The 12,429-nt window shown below is 40.3% G+C and overlaps 1 protein-coding gene across 1 annotated transcript in view; it reads right to left on the bottom strand.

Moving 5' to 3' along the window:
• The window catches only part of MTHFD1L (methylenetetrahydrofolate dehydrogenase (NADP+ dependent) 1 like), a 154,335-nt gene that overhangs the window by 45,853 nt on the left and 96,053 nt on the right, over positions 1 to 12,429 (bottom strand). Inside the window, exons 25-26 of the mRNA XM_086461102.1 lie at positions 2,379 to 2,486; positions 559 to 711 (exon numbers count right to left, since the gene is read on the bottom strand). Of these exons, the coding sequence (XP_086317228.1) occupies positions 559 to 711; positions 2,379 to 2,486 (261 nt within the window). The remainder of the gene's footprint in view (positions 1 to 558; positions 712 to 2,378; positions 2,487 to 12,429) is intronic.

Genomic DNA, 12,429 nt, shown 5'->3' with positions numbered 1-12,429 from the left:
CTCTTCCCACCATAACTTTGTTTTACAGAACTAGCAGAAATGTTCACGAGGACTGGGAATAGATCAGGCTCATAAGCTGAAAAGCAATCACATACACTTTTTCTTAACACAATTCCTTTTACCTAAATACATTACAGAATGCTTTGTAATGACAGATGAAAGATTGAACATTTAGAACATAATCATGGAACTACAGTTATTTAACTACAGGCTGCAATTTGAATAAGAAAAGGCAACGGACATGTAAATTCCTTTTTCTGCAGCATTAGGGTGCCTAACTATCCTAGACTAACTGAAAACCAGCAGAAACAGAACCAATGGCAAGAGTCATTCTCTCAGACACTGTAGTCAAAACTCTTATATAATATTACATTTTCCTAAAATATTCCTCTTTTCTATCAATGTAGAGCTACAAAAAGTGTGAGGATAAAATTACTATAAAAAACCAAGAACTCACCTGGTTCTACACATTATTTTTAGAGGCAAACAGGAAATGCACTTCCCTGTCAAGCTGGGTCAAAGGAAAGGGAGTGATCGAGTTGAACACTCTGCACTCACCGTTCCTACCAAAGGGTAGATGAATCCAGCTCCAATACTGGCTCGCACATCACTGATTGGCAAAATGAAACCAGTGGGAACGCCCTTCCTCTCAGGCTGATGGGAGAGGGATAGGTGAGTTTTTGCCATACAAATGGGAAGATTTCCAAATCCCTAACAGGAGAGGGAAAGCAAATAATAAAAAAGAAGTTTTTAAGATTACAGTAAAGACAGAATATGTTTTCACTTTGTTATCAGTATCTTCTAGAAACCCCAAAATCCATATAGTTAACCTCAGTTTCTTAACAGCTAGTATTTCAGAAATGGACAGAATACTGTATTTCACATGCCATTCTCTCTCAGCTCAGCCCTCTGACTCCAGAGACTTGGCTGTAGTGATAGCCAGCTTCTAGGGTGAGTTCTCAATATAGAGGCAGGTGCAACAGTTGCCTGTACAAGAGCTAGAGTGTGCTGTTTTCCGAAATGGCACACAATGGGTACCACACTGAACAAGAAACCTACAGCAACTCGATAAAACTCCAGTACAGCACTTCTCTCTGGGCTCTAATGACCTAGTTAGATATCTACTTGAGACCACGATTCTCTCTAATGTCATCTTGGGGGTAAACACAAATGGCTCATGATGCTTTCCTTTGTTTTTAAACAAGACAAAAACTGCATGAGGTGATGGCACCTGTTTCACTAATGACAGTGGGAAAGTGGGAGAAAGTCAGGGAAAGGCCCTCAGCAGCTCCCCCCACACTATTTGCCTCCCAGGTTATCGATTAACCTTAAGTCAGGCAACCTTCACTCTTTTGTTCAATTCCTTGATAAACAGCGATGCAATTCACAAGGACAGGAGGAGAGGCAGCACTGCAGGGAATCGCCTCTGCAGCCCAGTGCTGACGACAATCCTCTAATGACCTTGTGAAAATATTTCCTAATACTACTAACGTTTAGACTAAAAAATGGATTAGAGAATCACAGCAGGAAAAGATAAAGACATGGATTATTTTCCCTCAAGTACACTAAATAAGCTTCTTTTCCATCTAGAAAATCAAATTAATTCTCAGGAGGTTTGCATTACAGAGAAGACAGCTATACGGCTGCCTGTCTGACCAGCTGCTGAAGTATACTCAGGAATTTTTCCATGACACATCATCCAGAGTTTCTATTTCCTGACAGAAAGGCTTCAGCCATGTTCACGTGCAGGGGCTGTTCCGTTACAGAAAATACATTCACCTCTCCACATGGTTTCAAAACTGTTTTCAAACTGTTACAAAGGCCACTCCCACCTCCTTTAGGAATGGTGATCTTTTTCACCCTCTAGCATTTATAACCCCTTGAAAACAACACGAACAGAAGGAGAACAAAAGATTTTACAAGTGTTGGGAGCTTTGTTATTAATGTGCATAGCTTTGCACAGGTCTTTTTGTGTTTGCAAACCCATTTTTTGTAGGTACAAATGAACACTCATATGCTAAAATCAGGCACATTCACTAGCTGCTACATTTGCAGATGTGCAGTCATTACATTTAAGGCAGTAACCCAAAATTACCACTCTGCATAGAAAGTACACAGTTTCATTGACAATGTCAGAATGATTCCAAACACCATGCATATCTTATGGGAGATAGCTTTCAAGGTTAAAACCATTCTGTTCTACCTAATCTAATCTAAGACAACCCATATTAACATTCTCAGTTTAGCACCATGGGTAAGCTCACACCTTCTAGCAAAGCTTGACTAAACACTCCGATCTGAGACCCTTTTACACCCAGAGGTTTCCTAAGACTCTCATCTAGCAGATGCCTGACTGCATAATTCACTGGTGTTCTTACCTGCCGGGTGTAACGATCAACTTGTGACTGCGCAGCAGGAGACAACTCTATATCCTGAGCTCCATATACCTTCTGAGCAATGATCCTTATTTTTTCAACAATAGGAAGCTGCAGAGACAAAGAAACAATACAAGGATGAACATTAGCCCAGAGAAACTAGGATCCTGTTTGCTGAGAAATCTGAATCTCTCATTTATATTCATCCTTGTTAAACAGGCTTGCTAAAGAAAGAAACCAAGTAAAGGGCACTGGTGATGGATATGATAGGCAGCTACAGGTACATGAATTATAACCATGATTTCATCTACTCCATCATTTAGGAGCTGCACAGTTTGTGCATTACAAAGTTGACAACATGAGCTTACACTGTTGTCTAAAAGTGGGGGAAGAAAATTACTGCCATGTAGTTTTAAGAATGAAGAGCTAATGCACCCTGCAGCTACATAAAAAGCAAGCTCCGCTGGGTTAACAGGGATCACTAGACAAATAAATTTCATTTCACAATAAAGATAACCTATACAATGAGTGGACAATGCAAGGTAGCAGGCAGCCAGGGACGGTTCCTCTGAAAAGCAAGGAATTGTAACTGAAAACTCCTGACCCACCACTGCTCCTTTGATCATAATTTTGTTTTGTTTTGTTTTCTTTATTCTCACCTCCTGTCCTTCCCAACATATGTATTTTGAATTGTAGCATTGATATTGTAAAGAACTTTGGACACTTAAAAAAAAAAAAGCAGCATTCAAGGCTACACTTTGAAATCACAATTCACTAAAGTTCAACCCCAGTCTCCATGCGTACCCACACCACATTATTCAGCTCAAAACTGAATGCGTGTTCTGCCTTTACAGCTTCTATTTGAAAGCAGATGCAGACTCTCACGTTCAGGCTGTTAGAAATCCTTTCACAGATTTTCAGCAGACAGTTTTTTGTGGTCAGATCAGGCATTTACTTTTTGTGCCATAATTTCTGTTTATTTAAACAACTCATTCCTCTTTCTCTCTCCTTTTGTTTTGAGTGACCTTGGAGACAGCAATTATGACCCCTACAGCCTATTTTAAACAAGACAACCTCTCTGACTTCTTTCAATAGGAACAAGACGATGGAGGAAGGATCATAACACCAGTTCAGCTGACCACAGATAGCCAGAGATGCGTGCAATACTCCATGGAACCTCCCATCAGTAATTTGTACTCTAGCATATTTAATTAACAAGACATGCGGAAGAAGTGTTGAACAATATCTAAAGAGATACCACTTAGGGAAGAAGACTTGGTAATCTCAAGTAATACAAAAAGCACCAGAACACAAAAGAGAAGTATTTCATTTTATTGCAACAAAGAAGAGAAACTAGTTCACAAATAACAAACTCTAACTGGTGCATTTATAGGAAGTTCCACAGTTAAACACAATTTTGCAGTGCCTGTCTAGAAGTAATGGTTTTTCTGCAAGATACATCAATTGAAGGGTTTGTGTCAGACTGACCTTTTTTGTATTTATGATTGAATTTTAGAAAAATTAAAGTTTAAAGTAGTCTGCCTTTACATTAATAAAAAAACTCCAGTAACAGAGACATCACAAGAAAAGAAGCTTGCCAGACTTACAAGTAAATTAAATGCAAGGCAGTTAATAGCTGCACAAATAAAATCCCCCCTCAGATAAAGTATTTCAAAGTGAGGTTTAAAGATGTTCCACAAGACACTTTCTGAATATGCTGACTATACAATCATTGCACCTTAATTGGGTGGAATGATGTCACGTTCCTGATTTCAAGGTTTTTTTACAGGAACCCAAGCAGTGCAAAAAAATCTGATGAGGATTGGAGATAACACATTGCAAATATCCTGGATATAATTTCTGGTAGCATTAAGCTGAATGGAATACTTAGTGACATGGACAGCCATCACAAGATGAAACTTCTCTCAGGTTGATTATTAATATAGCAAGTTTTGAACACAGTGGAAGAAATGCAAAATGTGTCTGTTAACTTGTCTGTTGGGTGCTGTTTGCTTCCAGTCGAGGACTAACACAGCAAAAGCAAAGGCAAAAGAATTCCACTCCCTGTTGTCAGTAGGCCAACATCAAAACCGACAGCTTTCTGCTTAAACCTCAGTAGATTCGTTGAGATGGAGATGTTAATTTAGATTCAACTTGCATTTGTGTCAAAATATTTCAAACTAATTTGACAGCAGCGTAATTACTACGCCCTCAGCCCCCTTCCAGTGACCATAGCTGTCATTTCCAAACAAAACTCAGCAGGGCTCTGGCTAACATCAGTGGAGACTGCTTTAATGACAGTGGTGGCATTCTGCTCCTCCCGGGATGTGTGCAGTATCTTGCATGACTGAGTCTGAGCTGGCCAGGCAAACTGTATCCCTACGGATTTATGGTTTTGGTTGGTTGGTTGATTGGTTTTTAAACAAGAATTTCAGACACTTTTCAGACTAGTACCCACTCCTCAAATTTTGCAAATGTAACCTCAGAAGGATCGGCAGTGGGGAAGCAGTTGCGGGAATGTGAATGGCAAACAAAAGGGGTTTTCTGAGACCATCACATGTTTTTGCAAAGCACGCACATACAAACAGTTGAGGCAATATGCATTGTGTCAGTGCAGAGTTTGAGCCCATTTAATCTCAACAACACGGGCAGAAGGGAGGCACAGATGCTCTCTATACACATTAAGACAAGACCATGCACGTGCAGACTCTCAGTCACGCTTCCTTCCTGAAGTTTGAGGAGTAGGGAAAGGAGTACACTACACTGTGCTAAGGGTCCACCTGTTTCCTAGTATTTAGAGGGATTTTTAAGGGATTATCTATTTAGAATCATAGTGTAATGGCATTTCAAGCTAAAATGTTTCCCGTGTTTCAGTTATCAAGCAATACTGCTGCAAAACTTCATTTTAATTTAACTTAAAGAAGTATTTTCCAAAGAAAAGCCACCTAGTACTTCACATGAGAAATAAAAATTAACTTTGCTCGAAAATAACATAACAGTATTTATCAGAAAAGAAGCTCTAGTAATGCAAGAGACTTTACATATATGCCATAGCAGTAGCCTTGATGTTTACAAGACACTTGTGGGAACAATTGTTACTTTATCTTATCTGGTCTTTACAGGCAAGTTTAGCTTTAGGTTTTCCACAAAACTGTTGATTATTCAGCACTTCACTATGGAAATACTCTTACTGCTGGGCACAGGCATTCACCATATGTAGTAACACTTCAGAGCGTTAATTCATACAGAAAAGTGCTTAGCTGAATTCAAAGGGGCCGAAAAAGTGAGGCATATTGCACAAATAACTAAATCATTAAGGGATTTTAAGATGGATTTTTGCTCCAGCTGATACCAGTCTCTCCTAAAAAAAAATCATGTGAGCTTCCTATTTATACCTTAAAGACCTTGGTCAAATATCTGCTAGCAGAAACCACATATCTCAGACACTTAGAAAAAATAAGCAATTTCACATCTCTCACCTTTTTTTGTCTAGAGAATTTTGTACAGTGGCCTAGGATATTCCTGAACCAGTCATTCACTCCCACTCACAAAATACAATGCAGCACCCTCAGCTACACGGTGCAACTACTTGCAGGCCATCAGTAAAACAGTCTTAATGAAAGGAGAATGAAAAGTCTTATCTGAACAGTGAGTGTTCATGCACCCATAAAAACAGCAACTTGGTTCCACCTCTGTTGCCTGGACAGCTATGGTAATAATGATACTTCTACAACGTGTAGAGTGTCAGAAGCACAAAAGATTTAGGATCAGCAGTAAAAGCTGTTCCTCTTCTCATTTCCCTTACATAAGGTTGCGAATGTTACACAACTAAGTACATTTAGGCAGAGAACAGGTGACACACACAATAGACAGTATGGATTTCAAAAAAAAAAAAAAAGACTTTTATAGATCTGCAACTACGTAGTAGTACTAATGCTGAATGAATTATGGAAGCTTCAGAGAATTGATTCCAAATTCAGTTTTAACTCCTTGAGAAAATGATAGCACGAAATACGCAATGTAAATTTATACTGAACATGAGAAGGTGCTACAGGGCCACACGGTATAAATATCTGCTGACAGATAAGGAGCTTTGATGTTTTTCTCAGAAACAACCAATCTCCCCAGCCCTGCCAGAGACAATGTGTATTTCTGAAATCTCACACATTGAGAGCTACCAAAGCCATATGCTTCTTCCAAGGCAAGCACAATCACACGTGCTTGTTGAGGCTGCCAAGCACCCACGCCATAAACAGGATTATCGCCTTGGCTAAAGCATAACAAGCGCTACAGCAAAAGTGCACAAACTGCTTTCATAAAAACAGTATCTGCGTTGCTGTACATTTCATTACTTGATAGGGAACAATTAAAGCAAGAAATCAGCACTGATAAAGAGGAAAGCCTGCCATTCCCAAGACTGAATTGATTATCGAAGACTAAATCATACCAGTGCTGTCACCCAGCCATACTGCTACTTCCAGGCCATCCCTCTTGCAAGACATAATGTTAGTGCAAATTGGTGCCTTTTATTACACAATCTTATTTCTTCCAATACTATCAACAGCAAGGCTTTTACCAAAATGTAATCTAATAGTGTTTCATTTCTGCTAGCCTTTCCTCACATTTCCTTCACTCTTCATCTCTTCCTTCAGCTATAACAGCAGACTGCCAATTACCGTTTCTCCATGTGGGGCTTGATGAGGATTTCCATGAAGAGCAGACCAGCTTCAACAGACTTCATCTTCCTTCCCTTCCTCTGCTGCTCACACTCACCCATGTGCCAGTGCAACTGAGAGGGCAGCACTGCTGTTTGCGCAGCTGCACTTACTGGAGAAAGTGATCTAGGATAAATCATAACCCAGGGGAAAAAAGGCTATTGTAACCCAGATCAGTTCACACATCCAGTTTACCATAAAGGCAAAATTGGTCTAAGCAGATAGCTTAAATGCTGTCTCATTTAAGAATTGCTCAAACTGTTCAAATCTGATCACTGAAATGTACCACCAGAAACAGGGAGGTGGGGCAAGGACGTGGCTTTGGCTGGGATTCCTGAAATCAGTCTTGTTGCCAAAAGTCAGTATCATGTGAAATGCAACATGCAGATTACCAGGGACCTGGCCTGGGACTATGCTCGGGATTCCCATCTTTTGCACCCTAATCCAGACACTCTTTGGCTACTGAAGAAATGAGTTAATCTTTATAACTCCCTACAGCCAATCCCCAAGACTGCTGAAAACAACACCTGTTCCTTTCCTCCTTTTCTTCTGCTTTTAAACATTCACCCTGATTTCCTCACCAAAACAGAGCCCAACGAAAATGTCTCTGAAAAGCCAGAGTCAACAGCAGTAAATCCATAATCATACTTCATTCCACCAGGTTGCAGCTAAGCCACACTACTCAGAAGGCATTGGTGTTACCTAGCTTAAGCTGAATACCTTAAGTGAATGCCCATCAGCGCAGCACTGTCTGAAAGGATCTCTTCACAGTTATATAACATAAATATTTAAAACTACGTTATTCTCTGAGAAAACGGAAGATTCTGCTGAAAAACGTGCGTTTAACCAAAGAATATACAAAAGCACTATTCACTTGTAACTTACACATTTAATACTTCCAGTTCTTTAAACATTCACTTTAGTCTGACCACCTACTTTTGAGATGACCAGTTTAATTATGAGGTCACAACCTCTGGGTTTACTGTTACTAAGCTGCTTGTGTTTTAACAGAAATTCTTAAAATAGTTCAAAATTCAAGGCAGTGGTACTTTTTTTTTTTTTTTAATTTTAGCTTAAGCATTCACTGAAAGCAATAATAAAGAATTGCTGGTTGGCTAAGTGAAACAGTATGCATATATCACTCATTCCTCTTCTTGGGAAGGTTGCCAAATGAAAACATATGATCAGAGTATGGCTGAAGGTGCTGTGTAGGGTGACAGAGTGCAGCACTAAAACAATAGCTGACGCTGCACATCCAAACTACTACTTCTAGCTTTTCCCCTGAATAAAGTAAAACACATTTATTAAAGTATCTCTATATTCTGGTTCCAGAAGATCCATGGCTGACAAAAGAATTCCCAAGTCTTCAGCACTCCTCTTCCTTTGTTGGCACAGGACAAGAGTTTGGTTTTTAATTTGTGGAAAAATATTCAGTCAAGTTAAACAGTTTGTGAATCAACACCTAAGCCTGTGGCCTTAGAGATTTATTTTCCATTTCCCCAACTTTGAAACCCCAGCTGTGCCTAAGAAAATCGCTTCACGCAAAGAATAGGAAAATAATGAAAACAAACATAAAAGTGCAGTGCCGTCAAGAGCCTACATGCACAAAAAAAGAGACAGAGCGGAAGAAAGATAGCTTCTAACCCTAGAACACACAATTCAGTGAAAGAAGTGTCTAGACTCCACTGAAATCTTTGATGGGAGTGGGAGGAGAGGCTGGTACAGCCCTGTGGAAGTCCTCTTTAATGTGGCTTCACTGCTAGAGGGCTTACTAGCAGTAGGGTGGGGAGAAATAGTTTAAAGACTAGCATACCCTGGAGGGCAGCATCACCTGCATTTCAAGACGACGAATTACCTCCATCCTTTATTAGGAAAATTTTCATAAGGAGCATACATAATTTTATTTATTCCTACTCCAGTAGTGCTTAAGGAGCTTCTGTTCGGTCCATACATGACTGAGCTCTATGCTGTGTAAAGAACACCACAGAAGTTGTTTGCCTCCTAGGGAAAAGAACAGAGGTATGCTGGGCTGATGTGACAGCAGACACGCGATGGATGGCTTTCATGGCTTAGTGGCTCATGGAAGCAGAAAATACCCCCGACAACCCTGCCCCCATTCAATCACACTAGGATTGACAAAATGAACAGTTTACAAATTAAGAGAAACACTCTGCCTTAGGTCATTCCCCTGGAGGTCAGTGTCCTCAAACCAAGGCCCCACAAGCCCTTCTTGACTCTTCCTTCCTCTTCGAGCCACTCCCCTTCTCCCAGTACATGCACCAAGAAGCGTTCTCCTCCACTCACCAGTCTCTTCCCTCCTTTATTACTCACAGCTTGTTCTTGTTATTGGAGACCATGTCCAGCGTATAGAACAGATGATAACACACAGAGAACTGCTGCTGGCAGTTTTGTCTGTTTTAATGCTACCCTTAGACCCCTCTGAGTGACCCATTATCTCTGACAGCTGAAGCTAATACTGGAAGAAATAAGCCAAGTGGTAGCCCACACCATCCTGGCATAGCACAAAAGAGGCAGGGGCAACCAAAACTGTGGGCTCAGATGCTCCAGATTTGCCCAAATTATTATTATTCTGCCAGTAGGGGAAGAAAAATATCAGTGCTGAGGCTGCTAACTGCTTGAATGCCTCCCTGACAAGTGCTGCTACCCAACCTCATTCCCAGTGGATGGCCCCAAGCTGAGAAAACTCTCTCTTGTTCTGCAGGCTGGCCAGGCAATTCACTGCACTCAGCCAAAATATTTGTGCAATCAACTTCCACAGTACCACCTGGAAATATTTTCATTTGTCATGATATTACCTAAAGGCAGAGCATCAGCAAAAATAAGTGTCATCTGACAAACTTGGAAGACAGGAACAACCCCTTCTCCTCCCTCCCTTTTGTGACCTTTACACTCTTCAATTTAGTTTTCCAGTGCAACATAAATCAGGTGATGTGAGGCTCTTCAAACATATCTGTCAGGTTACCATATCAGTCTTTTAAGGGGATAATGCTAACTCGCTGACTGGCCAGGTATGCTGATCCTGCCATATGCCTGTCTTTCTTCTGTCTCCTGGAGTGGTAGCCTACTGCATCCCAGCTGCCTTGCAGGAAGAGGCAATGCACCTCTTAAAAACCTAATGCCTGCCTTCATTCAGACCTATGTTTCCTCCCTGAGATTGAGAAGGGCTGCTGTAAGCCAAGGGAGAGTTTACTACAGGAGAAGCGAGGAGACCAGGATAGTGAAAGAAGGCAGGTTACTCAACAGGCATGCATTAGTGGGGAATATTACTTCCCCCCCTGCCAAGAACAGGCACTGAAGCCAGAGAAATTTGGGAATGGGATGCGCATGTTCCCATCCTCTCCTCCCCGTAGTTATCTAAACTTACTTTTAATGGGTCAGTCAACTTTATTTTGAGTAATAGCTTTCTGCTGCAACTTAAAGACCCATACTTCAAGAAAAGTGAACCCAGAAGGGAAGTCAACAGTGATAAGAGAGTTGATATTTTGATATTTTCCATATGTAGCAAGCATATATATTAAAAAAACCCAAACCCATAGATTATTTCATAGGGAGTTCAGGAGGCCTTTAAAACAAACCCATCCTCCAAACACTGAAGATAACTACTCGGCAAGAAACCAATTCAACAGTAAAATAAGAGAGGTTAGTGTGCAGTGGGGTCAAAAAATCCATACTAAACCCACATACTACTATAGTATTTATTAGGACAACCACCACTAATGTTTTAAGCTATGTTATAAACTCTAGATCCTCTCACACAAAAATTCATCCTTGCTCCCAAACCCACCCCCCCGCAATTCCTAATACAGTAAGCACTTCATAGTACATTGTATCTGTTTATGTCCTTTTCTTACACTTTCAAAGTGACAACAGTGTTGGAGTTACTTGTCAGAGGTCACTTCTTGGTCACAAGCCCTTGCTAGAATCAAAAAGTATTAAAAAAAAAAAACAAACAAACAAGCATCAGCTACTAGGATAAAAAAAAAAGCTTGCCTGCTTTTTAAAGAGAACCTGTAAAGCAATCTAAAAGTGGGACTATAGAACACTGTGTCATGTAGAGACACCTCAGGAAGTTTAAACAGACCAAATTAGATGCTTCAAGGAATTTTAGCATTAGCACAGTCTTCTAATTAGACTGGCTTGATACTCAACAGGACCGCTGAGCTGAGCCTGAGTCCTGAACTGACACAACTGTGTTGTGTCCACTGTCTCATTCAGCACATGCTTGGGTATCACTGGACAAGGCGATATAAATCATAGAATCATAGAATGGTTTGGGTCCTAAGGGACCTTAAAGATCATCTAGTTCCACCCCCCTGACATGGGCAAGGACACAATGTATAAACATACCTCAGGATTCAGAAGAAAAAATAGCTGATCCTCAACTTTTGACCAGTATTTGACAGATCTAGAAAAGATTCTTGTTCTTCTTACATTATACACACTTGTAAACACCTTTCAAGGAAGTCTTTATTTTCAGATACACATTTGGAAATTATATAAAGCACTGCAGAGATGCATGCCATTTGGAAAAAACCCACAGATGCCAGTTGACCTGGACTGTCCTTTAATTAGATGTCTGACTGTATACTAATAATACAGTTTGCTGCAAACTTCAGTCTAACTAGTAAAAAAGGATCTAAATCAGTGTTACATACAGGGTTTTGGGGTTTGTTTTTAAATCCCCAGGGTAATGCTTTCTAACAAAACATCAACGTGTTGAATGAACCTGTGATGGCTACAGTGGTCTGTGCCGTTGGTTCTAATTATAGTCAGTTTTAGAAGCAAATCCTGATGAAGTTTTCCAGACTCAGGAAAATAAGATGCATAGACATCAAAGGACTAAATGGAGACACGGAGTAAACGGAAGAGTAGAGTAATCTCATAAAGACAGACAGAGATATGAATGAAGTGGTAGTGGTTTTATGCAGAATATTTCCCCCTTCAACCTTTCAAAGTAGAAAGAAAAGGATAAAGAAACCATCACAGCAAACGCCATCAAACTTGAGGCAATCAGAATTTAAGAGTATTCAAGTAACTGGACAAATCCAGCAGTCACTACAAAGACAAAGGATGGAAGCACGTCCTCACTTACATCTGCTTTAGGCATAATGACGAGGAAATCATCTGTTTGAATCCCGTCTTACTATCTCTTTCTTAATTTTCTGTCATAGTTACCCCTTTGAACAGCAGAAATCAGTCCTCAAAACTGCTACATCAAAAAATCCTATTACAACATTAATTAATATCAGTGCAGGCTCATTTGGAAGAGGTTGCTTTCCTTCACATGTCTATGAGCCCAGTGACCAAGCAAACTACCA

The sequence above is a fragment of the Leptosomus discolor genome, chromosome 2, assembly GCF_034619465.1.
Source record: "Leptosomus discolor isolate bLepDis1 chromosome 2, bLepDis1.hap2, whole genome shotgun sequence".
Taxonomy (NCBI): Eukaryota; Metazoa; Chordata; class Aves; order Leptosomiformes; family Leptosomidae; genus Leptosomus; species Leptosomus discolor.
This window is presented reverse-complemented; position numbering and strand designations above follow the sequence as displayed.